At 44.4% G+C, this 25,856-nt stretch overlaps 2 protein-coding genes across 7 annotated transcripts in view; one reads left to right on the top strand and one right to left on the bottom strand.

Annotated features, from left to right (window-relative positions):
- evla (Enah/Vasp-like a) overlaps nucleotides 1–16,292 on the top strand; it is a 39,695-nt gene extending 23,403 nt beyond the window's left edge. For 5 of the 6 annotated variants that reach the window (XM_013137632.4, XM_013137631.3, XM_034297595.1 and 2 more), the window contains exons 2-14: nucleotides 431–599; nucleotides 822–999; nucleotides 7,699–7,756; nucleotides 8,996–9,066; nucleotides 9,725–10,537; nucleotides 10,874–11,118; nucleotides 11,395–11,513; nucleotides 11,799–11,826; nucleotides 12,503–12,533; nucleotides 12,633–12,693; nucleotides 13,173–13,230; nucleotides 14,521–14,578; nucleotides 14,931–16,292. In XM_013137632.4, the coding sequence (XP_012993086.2) occupies nucleotides 431–599; nucleotides 822–999; nucleotides 7,699–7,756; nucleotides 8,996–9,066; nucleotides 9,725–10,537; nucleotides 10,874–11,118; nucleotides 11,395–11,513; nucleotides 11,799–11,826; nucleotides 12,503–12,533; nucleotides 12,633–12,693; nucleotides 13,173–13,230; nucleotides 14,521–14,578; nucleotides 14,931–14,968 (1,927 nt within the window). In that variant the 3' untranslated portion in view covers nucleotides 14,969–16,292. The remainder of the gene's footprint in view (nucleotides 1–430; nucleotides 600–821; nucleotides 1,000–7,698; nucleotides 7,757–8,995; nucleotides 9,067–9,724; nucleotides 10,538–10,873; nucleotides 11,119–11,394; nucleotides 11,514–11,798; nucleotides 11,827–12,502; nucleotides 12,534–12,632; nucleotides 12,694–13,172; nucleotides 13,231–14,520; nucleotides 14,579–14,930) is intronic. The other variant, XM_020054151.3, reaches the window with a different exon arrangement.
- Nucleotides 16,293–16,347: 55 nt separating this feature from the next.
- degs2 (delta(4)-desaturase, sphingolipid 2) lies at nucleotides 16,348–25,777 on the bottom strand. Its single transcript, XM_010879491.5, has 3 exons — nucleotides 25,342–25,777; nucleotides 18,231–18,973; nucleotides 16,348–17,218 (listed from the first exon to the last, which is right to left on the bottom strand). The coding sequence occupies exons 1-3, from the start codon at nucleotides 25,421–25,423 to the stop codon at nucleotides 17,075–17,077; spliced, it is 969 nt and encodes a 322-aa protein (XP_010877793.1). The 5' UTR covers nucleotides 25,424–25,777; the 3' UTR covers nucleotides 16,348–17,074.
- Between the last annotated feature and the right edge of the window lie 79 nt (nucleotides 25,778–25,856).

Raw genomic sequence — 25,856 nt, 5'->3', positions numbered from 1 at the left:
CTCTATTTAGGCACACAAATCGTCAAATTCCAAATTGTGACCTGAGAGATGTTTACATGTTCCTCTTTGAACAACCTTTCTGTTACAATTCAGAACTGCAGCATGTGCACCTGGAGTGGAGGAGAGTGATAGTCTGTTGCATCTTGTATGCCCTTCACCTCAACCTCCTCCCCTTGGACGTTTTCCTCTGACACCCCTCTCAGCTTTTATTCGAGGGGCACGTGTAAATATTTGTTTAAAATATTAGCTATAGAAAATTACAACACTTTTTATTTTTATTTCCGAAGGTAAAGGGAGGATGTAATGTCTTGGGCCCAGCGTTTTGAAAGGCATACCTTGAATCTTGTCCTCTGTCATCTAAAATGGATTCTTCATCATATTTGACCTTATTGACCTATAGCCTTAAACCCCTTGTACTCTTCGCCCACAGTGAACAGAGCATCTGCCAAGCCCGTGCCTCTGTCATGGTGTACGATGACGCCAGTAAGAAATGGGTGCCAATCAAGCCAGGCCAGCAGGGTTTCAGCCGAATCAACATCTACCATAACACGGCCAACAACACCTTCCGAGTGGTCGGGGTCAAACTGCAGGACCAGCAGGTGCAAACATACACACACAAGCACACACATATTGCCATTTTAAATTACACTCTGTGTTGAAGAAAGTGAAAATAAGCACCGTTGATAAAATTCCCTCTTGGTAGAAGTGTCACTCCAAGGAGATCATAGTACTTAATTGTAATCTCTTTTTCTCTCTGACGGCAATCTGATTGGCTCTATTTCTGTCTGACGGCAATCTGATTGGCTCTTTTTCCCTCTCAGGTAGTGATCAACTATTCCATAGTGAAGGGGCTGAAGTATAACCAGGCCACGCCCACCTTCCACCAGTGGCGTGATGCCAGGCAGGTGTATGGCCTCAACTTCGCCAGCAAGGAGGAGGCCACCACTTTCTCCAATGCCATGATGTTCGCCCTGAATGTGCTCAGTTCGCAAGATGGAGGTGGGAGCTTTTCCCATGTGGAAATAGTCTGTGTGTCTCTGTCTGGCTGTCTGTTCGTCTGTTTATGTCTATCTCTGTCTAAAATTGGCTCTGTCTCTCTGTCCTTCTGTCTGTCTGTCATTCTGTTTATGTCTGTCTCTGTCTATAATTATCTCTGTCGATCTCTTTCTCTCTCTCTCTCTGTCTCTGTCCGTCCATCTGTTTGTCTGTTTATGTCAGTCTGTCTATCTGTCAATTAGTTTATGCTTGTCTCTGTCTAATATTGTCTCTGTCCATCTCTCTCTCTCTGTCTCTGTCTGTCTGCCTGTCCGTCAGTCTGTCTGTCTATTTAGATATATGTCTCAGTCAGGCTCAGTCGGGCTTGAGCTAAAACGTATGTATGTTTATTGTTAATTAATCTTGGCACGCCAGCTACTAACTACCATTTAACCAGGTGCAAATTCATTATGCAGTCATTTGCGGACAGTCTTTAATAATTGTCAGACGAACATGGTATTTAGTTGAACATGTGTAGGTTGTAATGAGAACAATCTATTTTCAGAAAGGCCCTCAGCCTGTTCAGTTTATACTCAGTCCAGCCAATGACGGTGGGCTTCAGGTGGTAGCTGGGTTGATCTCAACTGAGTTCTACCTCCCTCTACTGGACATTATAGCCTGGTCGCCGGTTTCTTAAACTTACGTTGCACTCTGGCGATATTACTTTCCTTGTACTCCTTTCATTTGTCAAAGAAAATGACGGGAAAACGGGGAGTGGAATGTAAGCTAAAAGGACTATCAGTCACCAAGTTAAAAATTCAATAAAAAACCCTGCAAGACGTAGACTCAGTGACCCAAGTCGAGTTCAGTAGGGGCACAACCAGTAATGTTATGCAAAAAATAAAACACCTTTCATATATATAAAATATATATAATATGTTTACTGGCTTTGGACAATGACTCTGTCCCAAGCCAGTAGACCTTTACGACCCAGTTCCATGATTCAGGAAAGACACTGGCCCGCATCAATCTAAGCCAGTAGACCTTTACAACCCAGTTCCATGATTCAGGAAAGACACTGGCCCGCATCGATCTAAGCCAGTAGACCTTTACAACCCCAGTTCCATGATTCAGGAAAGACACTGGCCCGCATCAATCTAAGCCAGTAGACCTTTACAACCCAGTTCCATGATTCAGGAAAGACACTGGCCCGCATCGATCTAAGCCAGTAGACCTTTACAACCCCAGTTCCATGATTCAGGAAAGACACTGGCCCGCATCTATCTAAGGACGTCGACTGACGTGATGCACGTGGCCTGGTAGTTTATGACGACAAATCTGGCGAGATATGAAGCCTGACTCTTGACAAGTAGGACATGGGGCTCTCCTGTTACATACTGCTGCTGTTTATAAGTTTTTGGGAGGGGTGGGGGGGTCCGGTAATGGCCCCTTCCCCTGGGCGTCTCATTGGTACATGTCTCGGGCTAAAATACCCACAGGAGCCCAACTGTCTTGGACCTCCTAATCTCACATGCCACTCTTTTTTTTTTGGGGGGGGGGGGGGGGGGGGGGGCGGTGGTGGCTGCATTGCAGGCTAGCTGAGCTATGTGGGTTCCCGTGCAAACCCAAGGTGCTTCTTCTGTCCAGGGAGCGCAGTCGCGGGAGTTCTCCTGCTTTGTACCTGCTACTGGGATTCCATGTTGGATTGCCAGACCCGTGGCTAATGCTATTTCAGTTGTCTGGCCAGCTGCCTGACTGGAAGCCAGAGTTAGTCAACAGACCGCATGCTAAAGTAGCCTGCCAAAGACACCGTCGGAGCTGCGGAGAGGATCTCACAATGATCATTGTCCCAGAGATGTCACCAGTCACCATCAGAAGGTGCACTTCTGCAAAAATCGCTCTAAGTAAGTGCGGATGTGTGGTCTGTGGTGATAGTTGATGCTGAGTAGGTTTAAGAGAGAAGGGCAGGATCAGGGCTGTTGTGTGACTTGTCGTATGGTGCTTCTTTCTGGTGTCACAGTTGGAGGTGATGTTCTGTTAATCCATATGTGAATGTGTAAACTGTTCTTCACATTAAACTTGAGTTGTATGCATTCCTGTGGACAGCCAGCTAACACCACCGACCACCGGAACAGCACGCTGGTGTCAAAAGTAGCTTTTGTATTTTTATGATTTTCTGGTAAAAGCAATTCGGGGTGCTTTGCTATGGCTCCTGAGGTTTTGATTTCTGTTTTATTTTAACAGAAAATAAAAGTGGAACTGTGCGACAGGGACAAAAATAACAGCAATATGCCTGAATTTATACAGTAACAAGGAACAGAGTAATTACACTGTATATATGCACCGTTTTTACATTGTCTTTTAAACAACTAATGCTAGTTTTATGGTTGTTGTATTGTCTCTCGCAGATTAGCAAATGTATTTAATTTCAAACTTTACATTTCTATACCCATCCTAATGACCAACATTAGCAAACACCTGCGACAAGCAGTTGGTGAATTGGTGCTGGGACTTTTTCATCGAAGTAATGGTTGTTATGTCCCTTGATGATCCCTTTTACGAGGCTCAGGCTTGACTGAACCCTGGTACCCCTGGGACGCTGCCCGTTTCACCTCACCAATGCAAAAGCCAGGACCCCGAATGCCTAGTCTCTCTGAGCATTGTGGTGACAAACATCGCTCTTTAAATCAACCACGCCCTCACCAGCCCCTAGAGACTCCATCTTACATTTTGTTCCTTGGTTTAGTTTGGAACTGGACGTGGCTGGGAAAGTATGTCAATGAAAAGACAGAATCAAATCGCATATTTGCTTTGCTGTGGTTTCCTTTAACCCCAAGGAATAGTATCACACAATAATAGGCGCCACACAATGTTGTTTTATAAACTAAACGCTGTAAAGAAAACCAAGCTGCTAAATGATCAGCCGCTAACAAGGGCAGCTCAAAGGACTTTCAGGAAGTATGAAAAGAAAACGTCCCAAAGCCATTCCTATCAGAGAGCTCCCGGCTGAGAGAACAGAGAACAAATGCATGCACACACTTTCTTCATGTGCACACACTTTCTTCACGTGCACACACTTACACACACATATATATCCACAGAACTAAAACACTTCTCATTGGCAGTGGGAATGTTTTCCATGAACATGTTGTCAGGGAGAAGAGATACTGTATTAAGGCTACGGTTGGCTTCGTTAGATAATAAAAAATGGCAGTATTGTATTTGCACATCTTTTCGATGATGACAAACACGGTTTGAGTTTTTGGAATGAATCCAGCATAGTATTAGAGAACGTGCATTTCTGTAACTTATTTCAAAACTGTGATAAGCCCAAACTTGGCAAATGTCCTTACAGTGGTCAGTTGCTGAAAATTTGATAATTCCAAGTGAAAGCCAAAAGGAAAAAAAACATCCAAAGCTGCAAATGGTTGGATATGGTGAGATGTATTCTCCCTGAAAAGAGGTCTTATCGACGTCTAGTGCTGACCGGCAAAGGTGTGTTCATATTTGGATGCTCCACGTGTCCTTTGTGAACACGCCCAGCGGAAATACCAGCCAATGAGGTGCTCTGGAGTGGCAAAGGAGCTTCCGGGGGTTATTAGATGGGCCAGTATTACTGATATGCAATATCATCCCGGAAGGACCTGTTATTATATCTCTCTCTCAGAATAGGGTGGCCTCCTCCTTAGTTGAGCAGCAGATTCTGGCTCAGTGTCTCCCCTAAACATTACCTCGGTAACATCAGCTTACATCTCAGGTATATCCGGTACCCCTCCCTGTGATGTCACAGTGGACATTTTGTGAGCTCGGTTGGGGTTTCCCGTTGCCTCTAATTGATCCTGGTGTTAATAATGTATTTTATGACAAACGCTAGATTAGACTGTGAGCCATGTAGGATACCATGAAGAATATCACACTAAATAATGTTCTTCCTCAAATCTGGTTCAGGATGGATGGTTGGGTCAGCGTAGCCATCGCGTTTGCAGGCAGAACACTCTGTAGGAGCTACGCGCAGATGTGGACGAGGGTGGGGGTTTAGGTCTGTTCTGGTCAACAGTGGTGCTAGTCCGGTTCTGTTGAGGTTTCCTGTGGAAATGTTTGTAGGCTCCTGGACAGACCGATCTCTGTGTTGTACGGGGAGACATTTCAACACAGCTGCTGTGACTAAGACGTTTCTTGTAATACATAATAAATTAACTCATTTCACAACACAATAGACAAAAGAAATGAAAACCAAATCTGCCCATCCACATGGTTTTCATACATAGTGAATACACATAGAACTTTGAGTTCCTGGACCCCAGGTCTCTGTTGAAGCTTTCCTCGTGGGGAATCGACCAGTTTGTCTCATGAAATTGTGCAGTGTTATGAAAATGCATCACCACACTAACTTACAGACATTCAGCCTTCCAAAAATGTTTTTTATATTCTTCATTCGCCGCCAGTGGGGAGCCAGGACGTCTGCCAAAGATTGACAAACTGCGGCGCACAGTGCAGAAAGCACATTGGCCAAACTCTCCCAAAATATTTCCCCGGAGATGGTGGTGGATTCAAAGAAGTCAGACAAAAACAAAACGGTTGAACGAGTTACATCTTACCCCTGATTTATTGTCCCTCGTTGGCATGGATATGAGAATGTTACATATTTTGGAGATCACATGGCCAGCCTGTGACACTGTAGAACAACTTGTCCAGAAGTGCGTGGAGATAGCTTGTTTAAGAAATGTGTTAGCGTAGGGGACTGTGTTTCTTCAAAAGAATGTTACACGTTTTTTTGCAGCGTGATGTCGGTGAATACATGATATACTGTAGCACACAATTTTCAGGGAACAATTTTGACTCAACAGCCCCACTTTTACAACCGGTGGCCAAACACCCTGAATGCATCTTTAAGACCCAATAGGAGTTGAGAAAATGGCGCAATTTTCGTTTTTACCTCTTACCCAGTTCACATGTGTAAAAACCTCAGACAGTGTCATTCACATTTGCATATCTGTTTGTGCATCCATGCTCCAAAACACGATGAATGTTTCTAGAATACTTCCTAATGTCCAAGTATGCTGACACACAACAAGACATCCCATCCAAATGTACAGCTATCACAAAGTCTGGTGCTACTGATATGCTAAAATACAACATGCTAACCATAAAATCCTAATGTCAACAACTAAGACATCACTATATATCGTGCTATGATGTTTTTCAGTACACCATGCTAAAGCTAACATCCTAATGTCAACAGCCAGGACATCACTATTTCTCATGCTATGATGAGCTCCAATACACCATGCTAAAGCTAACAACCTAATGTCAACAGCCAAGGCATGCGGCGCTAATCCAGTGTTGGGCTCAGGAGGAGAGCATGAGGACACCAAGCGGGTGAAATGCCATTTGACCCAGCTCGCAATTTATGGAATTAACTGGCTGTCTGTCAATGGCCCGACATGCATCTGAGGCGGTTATTTTGGCTGTCGTTAGGTCATATGGTCCTAATGTATTTTTCCGCGTCAACACGGTGGTAGACCTGATGTAAGTGGGCAATATTACAGTTGTCGTGGTCTTTTGTTTAACCACATGGACACATCTCCCTGTGCACGAATGCCTGTCCCCGTACTAATGTGTTACAGAAACAAGGCCTTGTGAAGGAATTCATTTGAGTGGGTGATTCACAGGATTCTGTTTGTACAGTTGAAGAACAGGATCTACAGGGCTCTGTTAATCTGTGATGTGGACTTTGGCTGACCTGGTTTAGAGCTTTTCTCTTTTCAATGAAGAGGAAAGTTTGTTAGTTCGTAGCCCATCTGTCTTGAAGGGATATTTGACAATGGACATTTAGTGTGCTGGGAAGGGGGCTGGGCTCCCTACCCACGATCCTCTAACCACGAGTAGGACTGCTAGTGAGCAAGGAGCCTGTAACATTTCATTGTGACAGTAGCTTATAGAGCACATATGCTGTGTAAATAAAGGTTCAATTTTGGTACCCAGACTCCTCTTGTTCATTTGTTGTGATTTTCCCTAGAACTGCAAAATAAACAGTACCCCCGTCAAACAGGACGTCCTACTTCAGTGTGGTTCAGGGTCAGTGAATTAAAACAGAAACTACATCCAGACTAGCACATAATGCGTCTGCTGCAGCCGTCCGTTGAGATCTCAAGGCGCCTCTGCTATGGCTACGAGTGAAGGGGTTTTCACATGTGGGGGAAGAACACAAACCCAGCCATGTGAAGTCTTCTCGTAGGAGGCTGTCTTTTGCTCCAAGCAGGAGGCGTTACTCTGACCTGGCTGGTCTGACGATGATGTGTCCTCATATGTTTGAATCCATACACTGGGACCTCATTGGTTTGAATCCATACACTGGGTCCTCATTGGTTCGAATCCATACACCGGGTCCTCATTGGTTTGAATCCATACACAGGGTCCTCATTGGTTCGGATCCATACACTGGGTCCTCATTGGTTCGAATCCATACACCGGGTCCTCATTGGTTTGAATCCATACACAGGGTCCTCATTGGTTCGGATCCATACACTGGGTCCTCATTGGTTCAAATCCATACACCGGGTCCTCATTGGTTTGAATCCATACACAGGGTCCTCATTGGTTCGGATCCATACACCGGGTCCTCATTGGTTCGAATCCAACCTGCCGCCCTTTGACACCGTCATCCTCTCCCTTCTCGACTGATCGTTCAGTTAATTAATCCGTTTCTCTTCCCTACCTCAGGACCCGCTGTCCAACGCCAAAATGGGCCCTCGTCAGAAGACCCCGATGCACAGAGGAGGTGAGCATTCTGAGCTTTGTGGTGGTGACATAAAGCAGTGGAAATAGACAGACCTATGAAGCGACTGGTTTGTGTGGAAGCATCAGAAGCATCACCACCCAGTAAATTTTTTTTATTTTGTTTTAATCAGCCACATCAGATCTTCTTTTAGAGCTGGTCTCATTGGTCGAAAAAACAAGTGTGAATTAATCTAAGATGTTTCATAAAAAAAAAAATATCAGGAGGCTCTATATAGCATTGATCATACAATACACATCTGGCCATCCTCTTATTCATTGGCTAGTCATCTGTCCTTAGCCCCCTCTAGTGGTAGAAAGGGGATATACAAATGTAATCAACCTATGTCCCTTGTGAGAAAACTATATATAGCTCCGGGAAAAAATTAAGAGACAAACTCAACCTTTTCTTTCCTTTCCAAAATAGTCGAAAAGGAAGCTTTTGAGTCAAGAACAGAAGGGTTCAAATTAAGAGTCCACTGCAAATTGAATTCTTCTGTTCCTCACTCAAAACTTTTCTTTTCAACTTTTTTGGAAAGGAAAGAAAAAGGTGCAGTGGTCTCTTAATTTTTTCCGGAGCTGTATGTATGTATTTGTTATATATAAAAAAACTTCTGGCTTACTAATTGACTCTGCTTATACTCCACTGAGTTCATATTTCAGAAGCATGACTGCTTGTTTTCAAGTGGTATAATTTAAGATGTGCATGTTCTTCGCATCAGTTGGCGTCCACCCACTGTCCCACTGTCAAGAAGCAATATATTCATGAGCACAGGCAGGCAATATGAATATGCTAAACAAGCAGGTTCCAGGAAGACCCTAAACAGGCAGGCTACAGGGAGACACTAAACAGGCAGGCTACAGGAAGACGCTAAACAGGCAGGCTACAGGAAGACCCTAAACAGGCAGGCTACAGGAAGACCCTAAACAGGCAGGCTACAGGAAGACCCTAAACAGGCAGGCTACAGGGAGACGCTAAACAGGCAGGCTACAGGAAGACGCTAAACAGGCAGGCTACAGGAAGACCCTAAACAGGCAGGCTACAGGAAGACCCTAAACAGGCAGGCTACAGGAACACGCTAAACAGGCAGGCTACTGGAAGACCCTAAACAGGCAGGCTACAGGGAGACGCTAAACAGGCAGGCTACAGGAACACGCTAAACAGGCAGGCTACTGGAAGACCCTAAACAGGCAGGCTACAGGAAGACGCTAACACACGTATGTGTCCTCTTTTTATTCACAGGCAAATGATGGAGCAGCATCAGATGCAGGGAGTGGCCCACAAAGAGAGGGAGCGGCGGACGTCTGGCTCGGGTATGACCTGCTGACAAACAGACCTTGTCAAACAAGACATGTGAACACACATCACAAAGCACTGTCAACACAGCCTCTGAGCGATAATGTCTTCCCATCCTATTCTCTCTGTGAGGATAGCATGGCGACCATGGCAACCAAACAGAACCCAGTGTAGCGCACACACAGGTCCTATTCGTCAGGTGCCACGCACACAACAGTTGATCGGAACCGTGAATTGACCCTGTCCAATGAGCTATGCTCATTGTTAATTTTCCATAGCAAAATGTTTCGTTGCGTTGTCGCGTAATGAACGGGACCACGGCTAAGGGTGCTGCCTTGGACACTTCTGGGTTTGTTTTGAATCACCCCTTCCTCCAGTCATTATTTAATCATGCTTATCCATGCACAAACACAAATGTTTCCCGGCGACCGTCAAGCCACTCTCACACTGCCAGCGTGCAGTCCGCAGTTGGGCAACAATGCGACATGCTGCTTTTTAGCGGAGTGTGGTCATGTTGCATTTTGCTTCGTTTTTCTTATCTGTGATTTTGTTCTCGGTTTATTTATTTCATCACCTCTGCTTGATTCCTCATTGTTCTCTCTTTTTCTTTTCCTTTTTTTTGACTGTTGTGTTGTTTTCCCACCGGCTCTGGTCCGTCTGTCCGTGTGTTTGTAGTTGTCTCCACCCTCCAACATAAGGTGTCATCCCCTCCCTCTCATCCCCATGACACGCCCACTGAGTTCAGACACTACCGGGCCTCCACCCTGCCGCCCTCCTACGCCCGATTGCCCTCCAACTCCTCCCCTTCCTCCTCCTCCTCCTCCTCCTACCAGGACAGGGAGGCTGTGGCGGCGGGGGGCGGGCTGGCTGGCGACAACACCACCCAGCTCTCCCAGCTCTCAACCTCCCTGGCTTCGGCCTTCTCACCCGTGCTGCCTGGGGTGCCCGCGGCCCTGGCCCGGCAGGTGCGCCAGATCCCCCTGTCCCCCCCCGCCATGCGGGCCCACCACCAGGGTCACGCCCAGCAGGAGCCAGCGCTGCCCCCCAAGCACGGGACCTGGTCTGCCTCCCATGGTCACATGTTCAACCCTGTGCCCTGCAGTCCCCATGCAGGGGGCGTGGTGGCCGTGCCCCCTATGCCCCAGCCCGTCCTCCCTGTGGCCCTCCCTCTGCCGCCTCGCCACAGCCGGGTAAAGCCACACCCCCTGGACCAGCCCGGCCAACCCCATATCCCGGCCTACGTACCCAGTTCCAATGGCCAATCGGAGGACTACTGTAACCTCTATCAGGCCAGCTTCGCCCAGGGCCCCGCCCCCATGTCCGGCCACCAGGCCCAGTACCCCTCCTCCTTCCATACCGAGCAGCAGATGTACCCAGCCGGGCCCCCACCACCACCGGCACCCCAATTCTCCCCCCCCTCATACTCTGCAGCCCCGTCAGAGGGTGGCTCAGCCGCTCTGGGCACTCAGGCTTCCACCACCACCAGCAGTAAGTACCACCAGGCCTCACCGAGCCAGACACCTCGACAAGCGATGCTGTTTGTCTGGTGTGTGAGTGTTTGGGGGAGGGGAGAGGGGGGGTTTCACTCCACACACGCACACCTCAAAACAAAATTCAGTAAACAACCACAAACCAATCATTTGTGAGTAAATACCTACTGTGCAAACATTAACGCCCCCCCCGTAAATTCCACTACCTGATGCTGTGCTTTGTCCTCTAACTGGAGTGCAAGCCCTGGCTGAGGACAAAACATCCAGTCTGTGCTAGCCGGTAGACCTGATGTCACATGACCTGAACCGTTGCTGCCTTTCGATTTCCTCCCAGGTCCAGTGTCCCTCCCCACCGTGCTGGCTGTGGCCCCGCCGGCAGCTCCCGCTGCGCCCATGGCACCCCCACCCCCACCGGGCCCCCCGCCCCCAGCCACGGTGCCACCTCCGATGCCCCCTCCACTGCCGGTTGGTGGAGGACCCGGCGGGCCGCCAGTCGGGGGAGTGGGGAACGAGCTGGCGCAGCCACTCTCAGGACTTGCGGCCGCCTTGGCTGGAGCCAAACTCCGCAAAGTGGCAAGGGTTAGTATTCTGAAATTAGTCCTGGTCAGTCGGACGAAACAAATGAAGAATTAAACAGAGATAACAACCTGAACGTTCAAAAAAAAAAAAAGCTTTTTTGTTTTCTTTTCCAAAACGTTTTAAATGTTTTTCTGTGGTTTACCCCACTGAACAAGGCCCTCCTTATCAATGTGCAAAACTGCTCGGACCCTGAAACCGTGTATAGATTGCCTGTTGGTTGGCTTTTATCGGATATAAAATGGAAGTCAAGTGGCGGCCAATGTGATGTATTCTCAGGATGAAAACAGTCCCCCAGGAACAGGAGCAGTGAAGAGCGATGCCAACCGCTCGAGTGGAGGTAGTAGTGGTGGAGGGGAGGGGCTTATGCAGGAAATGAACGCCCTTCTTGCGCGCAGGTGAGAGGAGAACGACGATGACCCCATTTTAATTGAATTACACCTAACAAGAATACAATTTTGGCCATGGGTGTCCTGGAGGGGAGGCATTGTGTTTTGTAGATAATTTTTTAACAAGGAAAATTCTGGATTGTTCTGTAATTTTTTAAGATTTTAAATTTTAATTGAAGATTAGAACAAAGAAGTATTCCTTAATGTGGTTTTAGATAAGCTTCTAGCATGTGAAATTACACTATAAATTGTTGTCTTTATATTTTGTAATGCCTTAATTTCCTTTTCCTGCAGACGGAAAGCCTCAGAGAAGCCTGAGGAGGTAATTCAGTTCGCTACTTTGTTTTAAAACTAGAACGTTTCAGTTTGATGTCTAAAGATTATTGCACACACCAAGCTTGATCACAAACACAACCACAACAGTTGGAGGAAGGTCTACTAGAACAATCCAGCAATCCTGGCTTTCATTTTGCCAATAAGAAAGTTCATACAAATTCCCACCGCAATACAAATTGGCTTAATTGGCTTTAATCCACCAACCAGTCTCCTACAACACATTCTTCACACACATCTTTTTCATCCAAACACCATCTACCAGGTTGTAATGTTGTGGGCCAGCTGACCATCCAGTTGAACTGCCTGCATGCTGCACTGACTGAGCAGAACAAGGCAGCTCTTGTTTCATTAAAACGTGTTAATTTTGATAAAACTTCACTTCAGTAGCTAGCTGGCTAGCTAGCTAGCTAATTGGAGGAACATTGCATTTAGCGTCATCATCTATTTGCTCGGTGGTGTCTCCGTTGTTTTATGCAGTGGCTGGTTTATATACAGTACCAAACATTTTGCTAACAGGGACCCAATTATGTCCTGTCGAATAACACAGTCACTCCCGGTTTGAATGCGGAGCCATTCAGTCAAATGGTTAGAATGGTTGTTTTTCCAGACAAGGTAATACACACACAAACACACTGATTATCCACCTTCATTTTATGTTACAGGAGGATCCCAAGCCAGGCCAGAACTCCACAGGTAAACACTCAGATTCTGTCCATTGCCTGTGTTGCTGGCTGTATTAATCCAGAAGTCTTTGTAAAGGGAGTGTCTTCTCATTGTGATGCTCTCTCCTAGATGCGGGGAAGAAGCCATGGGACAGGGCAAACTCTGTAGACAAACCATCACTGGTATCAAGGTTGGTCTTGTAATCTCTTTGGACTCCCCAAACCTTTTAAAACAATCTAGTGGAACGATGACAAGGCGTTCAGTAGATTGGATGTACATATGTGGAATTTATTTTACTGCTAAGTTTATTTTTATGTCTCTGTTATGGATTTGCTAACTATTTCAGCCACATTCTGGAGTTTCTGGCAGTTTTATATATCGCACAACCAGATTCTTTCCTGTCAGTAAGACAACAAAGGGCCTTGAGAGCTGAATAACAGACATAGTTCAATACTGCGATGAAGCCAAGCCCACAGGCCCGGTCTTTTCAGTGTGAATCATGACAGCGTTTGCTCATTGCGGTCGAAGCTTGACAGCAACACCCTGAACAACCATCTCGGATTTATGGCAACAATACACGATTAATGAATGGCAGTGTTGCATCGAACATCACCACTAATTCTAACAAATGATTGATGATTTGAGCCTGGTGTTTTGGTGTTGTGACAGGGTGCGACCAGTGGGGAGCACCAGCGAAGGTGACGTAGACTTTGACAGGATGAAGCAGGTATGAGTCTCATCGTTCCTTTGATTTACAGTTAAATGGGAGCTTTGCCCAAAACTCTCGATGATGCGTCAAAACTAGACATTAAAAATCAGGTCGACACCTACATATATTCTAGATTAATTACACAAAGTGAAACATTTCAAGGCTTTTTTTGTTGCAATCTTGATGATTACGGCTTATGGCTCATGGAAATCAAAAATCCAGTGTCTCAAAATATTAGAATAAAAAATTTACAATACAGAAATGTCGAGCTGAGAAGAACTCTAATCAGCTAATTAACTCCCTGAGCTTTCAGTACACACAACCACAATCATGGGGAAGACTGTTGACTTGACAGTTGTCCAGAAGACACTCATTGACACCCTCCATGAGGGGGGTAAGACACCGAAGGTCATTCCTGAAAGGGCTGGCTGTTTGCAGAGTGCTGTATCAAAGCATATTCATGGAAAGTTGACTGGAAGGGAAAAGTGTGGTAGGAAAAGGTGCACTTTTCCTACCACACTCATGTCAGGCCACTCCTGAACCAGAGACAATGTCAGAAGCGTCTTACCTGGGCAGAGGAGAAAAAGAACTGGACCATATCTAAGTGGTCCAAAGTCCTCTCTTCAGATGAATGTAAATGTTGCATTTCATTTGGAAATCAAGGTCCAAGAGTCTAGAGGAAGAGTGGAGAGGCACAGAATCCAAGTTGCTTGAAGTCCAGTGTGAGGTTTTCACAGTCAGTGATGATTTGAGGTGCCATGTCATCTGCTGGTGTTGGTCCACTGTGTTTTGTCAAGTCCAGAGTCAATGCAGCCATCTACCAGGAGATTTTAGAGCACTTCATGCTTCCATCTGCTGACAAGCTTTATGGAGATGCCGATTTGCTTTTTCAGCAAGACTTGGCACCTGCACACAGTGCCTGGTAACTGGTTTGCTGCCCATGGCATTACTGTGCTTGATTGGCCAGCCAAATCACCTGACCTGAATTGTCAAGAGGACAATGAGACACACCACTTCCCAGGTCGACATTTCTGTTTTATATGTTTTTTTGTGTAATATTTTGAGATACTGGATTTTTTAATTCCATGAGCTGTAAGCCCTAATCATCAAGATTGAAACAAAAAAGGCTTGTTTTTCTGCTAATTCTGGTATGACAAATGAGAACCCACTCTCAATGGGTTTCCCCTGTATAAAGAAAATGTAATAATTAGTGGGGTAGAAAGTGTTTATCGATGCCTTGTTTCAAAACTGGATTGGACGGATCAGACTGTGTTTCAACATGAAAACCCTGATCCGATTTCCCGGCAGGAAATCTTGGAGGAGGTGGTACGGGAATTGCAGAAGGTGAAAGATGAGATCATTAATGGTGGGTAAAGGAAAGAGGTTTGTCAGAAAGATGATATTATTCCAAAAACACGTTGAGCATCAGGGACCAGTTAACTTTTAACAGATACTCTTATCCAGGACAACCTACAGTACTATGCTTATTCCTGTTCTATAGACTTTCTATAGTAAAAAAAAAAAATTATTACAGCACATAACGGTATACTAATAAAATATGTCCTAAGATGACACAATGACATACAATTCAAATATTTTGTCGTTATTCCTGTTTCTTTTGAAATAAAGAATGATTCAGTGATGCTGCCCTTCACTGCACTTCTATTACATATACACACAGTTTATGTGCAAAAACGAAATGTTGACCTCTTTTTCAGCCATAAGACAAGAAATCGGTCGAATCCATACATCATAATCTCTGGACGGCAGGACCTGCTGGAAGTATGAGGGACAAGAAGATGTGCTGTGAAGGAATGTTCTCTCAATTTTTCTGTGACGCTACGAAAACATTTCTGTAACGGTGCAGAAAGGTTGAGCCAACATTGAGTCTGCTGTGCAGAACAGAGGGATAAAAATGAAGTGGGAGAACGCGGACGAGAGAGAAGATAACAGAAGAACAGACGGATTGACGGGCGGACGCTTGTACGGTTTTCCATTGTTGTCCTCTCCGTGCATTTAAAGACTCAGTCCACTTAGCAGCTTGCTGCTCTAAGTATGCTCTAAGTCTTACAAAAGAAAATATTTTTGTTTTCTAAGTTTTTACCGTTTTATTATTTAAAAAAAAAACAACAACTGTGATTATTTTATTAATCGTAAAATTATAGAGAGTCATACAGAACTGCTGTTGAACATTGGCAGGTCCTGGAGGAAACTTGCACAGTGTTTTCGTCAGCCTTTTATATTTTATATTATTTAGTTTATCCTTGGATGTTTTACACCCATATATGGCATATGGCGTGCTTTAGTCATCTGACAAGGTGGGAGACTACCTGGATTTGTTGCTGTTAGAAACACTCATTGTCATTGTCCATTGCAAAATGTTAAAAAATGTGTTTTTCCATTTTGTGCCATAATGAACACAACCCCAGTGTATGAAATCACTGTAAGTTAGGGATAATTTATTGAACAGACCCCCAACTGTAAATTCACAGCCCAGATTTTCCCCAATGAGCCATAGGCCCCCCCCCCCTATGAAACCCAGAGTGACTATACAGTATAGTCTATTTGACTTGTCATTGTGTATTATAACCATGCATGAATCCAATCTTTATGAATTATAGAATTGGGTTTAAAAAAAAAAAATTGGGAAGGTTACGGTGGTGGTTTGTTTTTTTGTGAATTTCCTCCTTGCTATTTAAGGTTGAACTGGAATTTGATATGTGAAACTGGAGCCGGTGGCTCAAGCTAAAAGAAAAGTATACATGAAGTGCAGACGTTCTTTGTGACAATATGAAAATGTTTATTTGAGGAACATATTTGATTGAATATCGGTTGTGACATTATACTCCCTTTGACTAAGTTCTGAATTGAATTTCAAAACTGAAAGTAAATTCATTTGAAATCAAACATTAGATCTGGCTCCTGTTTACAGCATGGAGTGGAGTGTTTCACCTATCAACAGTTACGACGTCTAAAACATTTTTCAGTCAACTGATGTTACAAAAGAAAAAGACTATGTACAGTGTAGCCTATACAGAACCTGAATTGTGAATGCTTTTATTCTTAAAAGATAGATCTTTGGTGGGTATTCAATCTGTCAATCTGTTCAGGTATTGCACATTTACATTCACACACAGAATCCTCTGCCATGTAATAATAATAATAATAATAATAATAGGGTATTTTATGTCTAATGAATTTCTGTTAAAAATACTTAGTAATATCATATGTATATTTTTACTGAACCAAAACTATTGGAGAGCAACAGCAGATCTTTACCGCAGAGACACCTCCTCTAACCACAAGAAACATTTTCAATACTAATTTTAACTCTGCACCTCCCCACATCCTCCTAATTTCCTTACATACACTGCAAATAAGCAACGTGACCTTCGGGTGAACTTTGGAAGGAGGACTGCCTCCCACAATGTAAACAGAATTCCAGCAAAGGTCTGAGATTTTAATGACGAACATTGTTAATGTCACTGGTTCCAACCAACTAAAACGTATTTTGATGTTTTTTTTGCAAATTATTGGTCATCAGCCAATGTGTCCATGAAAAAAGATTGGTCGCCGTACAAACGATTGGTTGTTAGCCTATGTTCGTACAAATGATTGGTCGTTAGCCTATGTCCGTACAAATTATTGGCCGTTAGCCTATGTCCGTACAAATTATTGGTCGTTAGCTTATGTCCGTACAAATGATTGGTCGTCAGCCGAGGTGTCCATAGAAATGATTTGTCATCTTCTAATTTAGGCCTGTGTGTTCTTAAGTCGGGTTCCCTGGAACGGTCTGAAACTAGCGCCCCGTTATCACAATTGGTAGCAATATATTTTAGGAGAACGTGTTCTGATGTGGCAACTACTCCTGCTTTACAAGCTTATATTCCCTCTTGATCCTGGCATAGGGCCCTATGCAGTCATCAAAAACAAAGTCCCACAACACCTGGTTCCAGGAAGTGTGTTGCGGCAGGAAGTCGTAGTACTCAGCAGCAATCTTCTTCACCTGCCACAGATAACAGGTCAGTGAGAGGGAGTACTCTGTTGACATGACAGGTTTCTGACTAACTGCAACATCAGGTTTATTATCTTAATAATTACTTGTATTCATAGGTAACATCAAATACGACTAGAGCCTGTCATTCAGTAGAATTCTGTCTGAACAGTCCTACCACTGACAAAAAAACAAACATTTGGGCTATGTTGGTTAAGGTTAGGAATTGTGTAATTAGTCTCTAGCTACTGAACGGAAGAAAAAAAAAACATTGTTGAATGGCACCTAGGGTACAGTTATAATGAATGGATATATTGGGCAGGACTTGGATATGCAAACCAGTTTTGCCAGTGTTGGTTGCCCAATTGGGCTATTTTTTATGACAGTGTGTGGGCAAAAATGGGCTTGGGTTGGTTGATTTACTGACAGGGTTGTATAGAACCCCCGGGTGATTTTGCGTTATACTGTCAATGACATCTGGCAACCCAGCTTGCAACCAGCGATCATTTCCCAAAGACACATATCAAATCGGCCTTGTACACACCAACAAACCAACGTACTGTAGTGATTGGCTAACTTAAATCCTGGTACATTGTAGAGATCTTTGAATATCATGGTAAACTATCTACAATCACATTTGGTGGTCCTGGGTATTGATCTCCAGTGCGTAAAAAAACGGTTAAATTCCTGCATTTCAAAAATGTTGCATAAAGTTACATAAAGAAAGATTTGCTGCTTTATAATTCTATTTAATAATTGCACGTTTTCTTTTTTGGTTAAGATATAATTTTGCAGTTCTAACCTTGTTTAAATATTTTACCCGGGGGGGGGGGGGTGTTTTTCTCTAATCTAATGCTATTGTTCATATCGCGCCATCGTTCATATTACTGATCATAATAAAATTATCAGTATCGTCGTAATTCCACACTTTCTGCTGTCATACTATCTGGCAACACCACGGCCTCCCGCGGCCAAATAGGGTTCATCAAGCCCTGCCATACACACCGCATTTGATCCCTCTCACCTGAGGCAACCTACTGCCTGGTATGCTGGGAAAGTCATGGTGCTCCATATGGTAACCCACGTTGAAGGTGATCATGTTCAGGGAGCCGTAGTAAGAGTAGGTCTCGTGGCCCTTCAGGAACATGTAGTGCTCCGCTATGAAGTGTCCCGAGATGGGATGCAAGCCCATGCATAGGATCGACCCTGCTATGAGGTACACGATCGGCTTCAGTCCCCACAGGTAGAAGATTATGGAGTCTGCGGCAAACTGGACGGCAGCGTTCACCACCTCGAGTCTGGAGATCGGCTTGGGGTTCACCACCAGGGGGCGCAGGGCATAAAACAGCGGCTGGAGGAAAAGCCACGCGACTTTCCGCAGCGGCGTGCAGAAAAACCAGCCCTCCACGTCCGTGGGGATGTCTACGTCCAGGCCATCGCCGCCCAGGTAGCGGTGGTGGTCGATGTGGTACTTCTTGAATGAGGCCGAGTAGGGTAGTCCAATGGGCAGGTTGGCCCACATGGCAAACCAGCGGTTGAGCCGTGCCAGCTTGTTGCCGAAGGCCACGTTGTGCGAGATGTCGTGGATGGCGAGGGTCAGCGAGTGGTTGATACAGCCGCCGAAGCCGTAGGCCCAGAAGAACACCCACTTCCAGGGGAGGTCCTGGACCATGTAGCAGGCCAGGAGCTGGGTCAGAACCATCGCCGTAACCACCCACTTTAACTGGGGGTCGGGCCCCATTAGGGCCTTGATTTCTGGATACTTTGCTGTGGAAGAAACAGAAGGACAAAGAATGACATTTACGCTGTGTTTACACAGGTGGTGGATTTAAGTGGGCATCGCTACACGGACCAGGCGGACCATTGGGGATCTGTCCCACATTGTCATCAAGATTATAGAAAATGAATGTGATCTCTTGTATTTCTTACTTATCCTACTGTCTGAAGAAAAAAAAGTAGTGGAGTAGTTCATTTAGTTCACCATGGCTGATGCAAATTCAGCCTCCAGATTTGCTTTTACCTCCTTTGAATACTTGTATCATGAAAACATTTCTGAAGAGCAAGGAAAGACTGGAAACCATATTGTACACGTCCACTGCCATAGTCATTATTGAGAAATATACAGCTCCGGAAAAAATTAAGAGACCACTGTAACTTTTACTTTCCTTTCTAAAAAAGTTGAAAAGGAAAAAGTTTTATTTCAGTAATTTAGAAGATACTCTTAACCAGAGCAACTTGCGGTAAGTGCATAGTCATATATTTTACAAGAGATTGGTGAAACAACCACACTTTTTAGTAGTAAGTGCATTCTAATCAATGAATTAGCTGGCTGTCAGCAAAGGTTAATTATTGAAGACGACCATTCAAATAATACACAACATTTTACCTGGAAGCTGCTGTGAGTGTTCAGTTGGTGCTCATCAACTTTGCACCCCTAGATTTTTGTGAAGGACAGAAAACTACAAGTAATGCCACAAACATCCCCATAACATGGTGCTTCCACTAGCATGCTTAACAGTAGCAAGTGTGTTTCTTTTGAAATGTTCCTTGTTGGGTTTGTGTCAAATGAATCACTCAAAAAAATAGAACTAGAAATGTAAGGTCCAAAACTCACTAAAATAAAAATATTGGGCAATATTTAAATATTATTAATATAATTAAGCCAACCTAAAACAGGCTAAAACTAAAAAACTGAATTAGAAAAATGTATTTAAAAAGAAACCATAACTAATTAAAAAATATAATAACCCTGGTGTGAATATAAATGCCCCTCCATGAACTGCCACCTTAACGTGGTGGAGGGGTTTGAGTACCCGAGTGACCCTAGGAGCTATGTTGTCTGGGGCTATATGCCCCTGGTAGGGTCTCCCAAGGCAAACAGGTCCTAGGCGACGGGTCAGACTAAGAGCAGTTCAAAACCCTTTAAATGATGAGAAAAATCACCCTGGAGCCTAGACAACCCGATCCCTGGACACGGAAACTAGCTCTAGGGTTGTGGAACGTCACCTCGCTGGCGGGGAAGGAGACTGAGATCATGCGTGAGGTTGAGAGGTTCCGACTAGAGGTAGTCGGGATCACCTCTACGCACGGCTTGGGCTCTGGAACCACACTCTTTGAGAGAGGATGGACTCTTCACCACTCTGGAGTTGCCCATGGTGAGAGGCGGCGGGCTGGTGTGGGTTTGCTGATCGCTCCCCAGCTCTGCCGCCATGTGTTGGAGTTTACCCCGGTGAACGAGAGGGTCGTTTCCCTGCGCCTACGGGTCGGGGATAGGTCTCTCACTGTTTGTGCCTACGGGCCGAACGGCAGTGCAGAGTACCCGACCTTCTTGGAGTCTCTGGGAGGGGTGCTGGAAAGTGCTCCGACTGGGGACTCTATCGTTCTACTGGGGGACTTCAACGCCCACGTGGGCAACGACAGTGCCACCTGGAGGGGCGTGATTGGGAGGAACGGCCCCCCTGATCTGAACCCGAGCGGTGTTCAGTTATTGGACTTTTGTGCTAGTCACTGTTTGTTCATAACGAACACCATGTTCAAGCATAAGGGTGTCCATCAGTGCACGTGGCACCAGGACACCCTAGGCCGTAGGTCGATGATCGACTATATTGTCGTTTCATCTGACATGTGGCCGTATGTCTTGGACACTCGGGTGAAGAGAGGGGCAGAGCTGTCAACTGATCACCACCTGGTGGTGAGTTGGATCCGATGGCGGGGGAGGAAGCTGGACAGACTTGGCAGGCCCAAGCGTACTACAAGGGTCTGCTGGGAACGTCTGGCCGAGTCTCCTGTCAGAGAGATCTTTAACTCCCACCTCCGGTAGAGCTTCAACTGGATCCCGAGGGAGGCTGGAGATATTGAGTCCGAGTGGACCATGTTCTCCACCGTCATTGTTGAAGCGGCCGCTCTGAGCTGTGGCCGTAAAGTCTCTAAAGCCTGTCGAGGCGGCAATCCCCGAACCCGGTGGTGGTCCCTCTTTTTAAGAAGGGGGACCGGAGGGTGTGTTCCAACTGCAGGGAGATCACACTTCTCAGCCTCCCCGGGAAAATCTATGCCAGGGTACTGGAGAGGAGAATACGGCCGATAGTAGAACCTCGGATTCAGGAGGAACAGTGTGGTTTTCGTCCGGGCCGTGGAACACTGGACCAGCACTATACTCTCTACGGGGTGCTGAAGGGTTCATGGGAGTTTGCCCAACCAACCCACATGTGTTTTGTGGATTTGGAGAAGACATTCGACTGTGTCCCTCGCGGCATCCTGTGGAGAGTGCTTTGGGAATATGGGGTCCTGGGTCCTTTGCTAAGGGCTGTCAGGTCCCTGTACGACCGAAGCAGGAGCTTGGTCCGCATTGCCGGCAGTAAGTCAGACTTGTTCCCAGTGCATGTTGGACTCCGGCAGGGCTGCCCTTTGCCGCCGGTTCTGTTCGTAATTTTTATGGACAGAATTTCTAGGCGCAGCCAGGGGCCGGATGGTGTCAAGTTTGGGGACCACACGATTTCGTCTCTGCTCTTTGCGGATGATGTTGTTGTGTTGGCCCCTTCAAGCCAGGACCTTCAGCATGCACTGGGACGGTTTGCAGCAGAGTGTGAAGCGGTGGGGATGAGAATCAGTACCTCCATATCCAAGGCCATGGTCCTCAGTCGGAAAAGGGTGGCTTGCCCACTTCAGGTTGGTGGAGAGTGCCTGCCTCAAGTGGAGGAGTTTAAGTATCTAGGGGTCTTGTTCACGAGTGAGGGAAGGATGGAACGGGAGATTGACAGACGGATCGGTGCAGCTTCTGCAGTAATGCGGTCGATGTATCGGTCTGTTGTGGTGAAGAAAGAGCTGAGCCGCAAGGCGAAGCTCTCGAAGCTCTCTCGGGTGGCTGGGCGATCCCTTAGAGATAGGGTGAAAAGCTTGGTCACCCGGGAGGAGCTCAGAGTAGAGCTACTGCTCCTCCACATCGAGAGGGGTCAGCTGAAGTGGCTTGGGCATCTGTTTAACTGAGAAATGAATCACTCACCATTTTGTGTGAACAGGTTCTCAGAAGTGCTTTGTTGGTGCACTGGCCACATGATAATTAAGACCCTGCAACTGAACAGCTCAATTCAACCAATAATAGCAATCTAAAAGGCCATTAATACATGGAAATATATAAAGGACCGACTTATATGTGATATTTTTTTCTCTAATGTGCTATGGGTATAGATGGAGTGAGTTATAAAACTCTGCTGATCATAGAAATTAATCAGTAACCAGACAACATGAAAAAATTAAGTTCTTTTGACTGACCACCTTTGTTAAATGCAAATATGCAGTTTAGCTCATGCATGAAAAAAGAACGATTTAACCAAACAAAATTAGGTGTGAAATTACATTTGGACTCAATGTTGAGTTAAACATCAAACAAATCAATGAGGTAATGTTACAATAGAGAGCACAGTTTTATATTCACTGACCCAATAATGGACCATGTTGGGCAGATCGATCCATGTAACAGTGTTATATCCCCTAAAAACACCCCTATATCTCCTAAGAACACCCCTATATCATCCCAATATGTCCTAATCTATGTAATGCCCTAATATCCTCCAATATCTCAAATGTATATTAAACAAATCTTGAAGTAAGCATAAAGCGTCAATCTGTAAATAATTCTGTAATAACCTGAGGGTTAAAAGGTTGTGAAACACTACACACTGCCTCTCATACCCATATCTGTTATTAGCATTTTGTTACGTAAATATCATTATTGTGGCATCAGCAGTTGTTGCTGGGAGACAATATTATTACTGTGGTATCAGGAGCCTTGGAAACTATCCACTTACCTGACACTGACACCAGCCTACATGTTTATACAATGGTATATACATTGTAGGCTATCAATGCAAGTACAGTATATATGACTTGAAATGTTTCATTGTCTTCTCAAAGACTTGGTCATTACATAGAAAAATAATTAGGTTGAGAGAAAAACATTTCTCCACCAGACTTTGGGTTTGTTAAGTGGGTGTTTAAAAAATGCAACAATCTGCATAGAGAGACATTAGGGCCAATCACAGACTCTGTTAGACATCCTCTTACTAATACCAAACTCGTAAAGGGGCAGAGAAGACATGTTTCAGGCCAAGTATCTCTGGGGTAACCGTGGCAACTGTCAAATCATTAGGACTGTTTTGGATTTGATAAGACGATGTTTGGATCTGTTCGGCCAGGTGTTTGTATTATTTGTGTACACTTGCTGTTTACAAACAAGATTATTTTGGGGGTACAGAACAATACGGGAGTTGAACCAAGCTGATGGTGAAAATATTTTCTTCAATAGTCAATTGGTATGTCCCTAATTTGGTAGTGCAAAAATTGTTGCCTACTGATTGCCAACTCGACCAACCTAATGTATTACTTTTGAAAGTACGTGAAGTGAAACCTCAAAACAAAATGGCTATAAAATAACCAAATTATCCTTGAAATAAACGATATACTCTCATGTAACAGATGTACTTTGTGATATACAAATGCATAGGTAAATGTATGACGTAAAGGGGCGGTGTAATGGAACCTTAACGACTAGCTAAACAGACACACCTGGTTGGCTGTCAGCCACAGCCTGAAGTGACACTTCAAAGCAAATGGGATCATAAAAACAAAACCTCTTAATTAATAAATTAGGAGCCATGTGTTGTCAAGCAACGCTTCACCCTATTTATCCACCCTCTGTGAAGTAAGGGGGTGACAGAGGGCTGCAGAGCCCTGCCCCCGTTTATGTAAACGAATAATTTCGTGTGTTGGAGGTAAATTACATAAGGATAAAAATGGGGACAACATTTGATTGTCCGACCCGATACGGATAAGCGGATGAAGATGAGAGATGAACATTTGATTGCTCAGGCCGAGTATGACACCACGAAAAAGTGCCTTCAAAAATGTCTTGTGATTACATACAACACTGCCATAATTTAGGCATTTAGTTGCTTTGTGATGCTTGAGCAATTTCACAGGAAAATTATATTTCTATGGTTCGACTGCGGGTCAGACTGTGACATTCTATATGTCTGGCGAGTGATAAGCGATTCTTTGTATCTAGGACGTTCTTGAATTACATGGTATTTAGGTATGACAAACCTAGTTGCATAACAACAATAATGGTAACACCAGTGACATATTTCAGGTTTTTTTTTTTTAACTATTTGCTAACGTCACATTATAATAACAACACCTAGATTTACACACAGCAATTGTTCAAATGGAGTAGTGTATGACCTAAAACGGATTTTCTTTTTTATTATTACGCATTTAAATATATGAATACATAAACATGTAAATATACCGCTCCTTATAACCAGTGGGACAAGCACGTCTGCATGTTGTCAGTTGTTTCTACATTTGTTACAAACGTAGGCATTAAGCTTATAAGACGAATATATTTACATTTAAATTAAACACTTTATATATGTGAGTTTTTTCCCCCCCCGCGTTGTGGTACCAATAACAGGGGACTGAATTTACAGACGCAATTCAACGATGACCCATATGCAAACTTAACGATGAGGGCCATTAGTAAGTGTTGTTAGCCAAAGATGGGCTTTGTGAGACGCACCGCTTATCATTATAATGACCATTGTTTGTCATGTCCAAAAACGACTGTGTAGGTAAATGGTTTACATATGGAGGGATAGACCCCAGAGAAATGAATCGACGATCAGCTGAATCGATGTCAGCCTTGATTTCTCAAGGATCACAATGGCAATACTGACATTAATTTACCTTCAATGTGCTGTAACCACACACCACTCTATAATGCAAGTGGCTTACAATCCACAACATCAAAACAAGTTAATGGACAGCCCTTTTTGTGTTGTATTAAACAATCATACAGAATGAAAACCTTTGGACAACAGAAGAGTCAGCTCCCTTTCCCTTCTATTTGCCAAAGTTTCAGCTTTGACAAAGCCTAGTAAACTATAGTGCCAATATAATCACTGTAGTGCTTCAGCGGTTACGACATTACGGGCACGGAGTCTACAGTAAAATACGTGATATCCATTAAAACAGGTAAAACCGGATCCGATTTTAAGAGTAAAACAATATTTATTTTTTACATAAACAAATGTTGCAACTGAGTGCAGTTTTTATGTACACACTTTAAAACAGCAGCTTACCTAATATTTCTTTTCTTCGCGAAGTATGAGGTTGATCGTTGTAGACCCATTCAAAGTCAACCCGTCCACCTGTCTTACCCATTTTGATCCGAGCCTAACCCACGGAGTGCAGCGACTGTGTGTAACTTAAAATACACACCCTCTCAGAGGCAAAGGTGAAAGGTGTGACCGTCCAAAACACTCCTCCCCATCTCAGCCGATAAAGTGACATAGCTGCGTTTTCCAAGTTTTAATAAGTTATATGTAACATAATTTACTAGTCAAGACGAATGTTCCCAATAATACAAAACACATAGAAATAATCTAATGAAGAAGGCCTTAACATTTCCACATAACACTGGTTATATTAAAGGAGGCATGGGATAATGATGGACGTAGATGATACACAAAACCCACGGATTCTTAAAACAATATATATATATATGACTTAAACCCTCCCCATCAAAACCCAAATGATAAACTTCTGTTAATTGTGTCTGTGCGTTGAGTGTGAGCGTAACCCCACAGCAAAAAAA

This window comes from Esox lucius, chromosome 15, assembly GCF_011004845.1.
Source record: "Esox lucius isolate fEsoLuc1 chromosome 15, fEsoLuc1.pri, whole genome shotgun sequence".
NCBI lineage: Eukaryota > Metazoa > Chordata > Actinopteri > Esociformes > Esocidae > Esox > Esox lucius.
This window is presented reverse-complemented; position numbering and strand designations above follow the sequence as displayed.

Coding starts and splice junctions, on each gene's coding strand:
- degs2 (XM_010879491.5), bottom strand. CDS start 25,423: ATGGGTAAGACAGGTGGACGGGTTGACTTTGAATGGGTCTACAACGAT. Junction 18,974..25,341: donor GCGAAGAAAAGAAATATTAG/GTAAGCTGCTGT, acceptor TTTCTTCCACAG/CAAAGTATCCAGAAATCAAG. Junction 17,219..18,230: donor CAGGCAGTAGGTTGCCTCAG/GTGAGAGGGATC, acceptor TATCTGTGGCAG/GTGAAGAAGATTGCTGCTGA.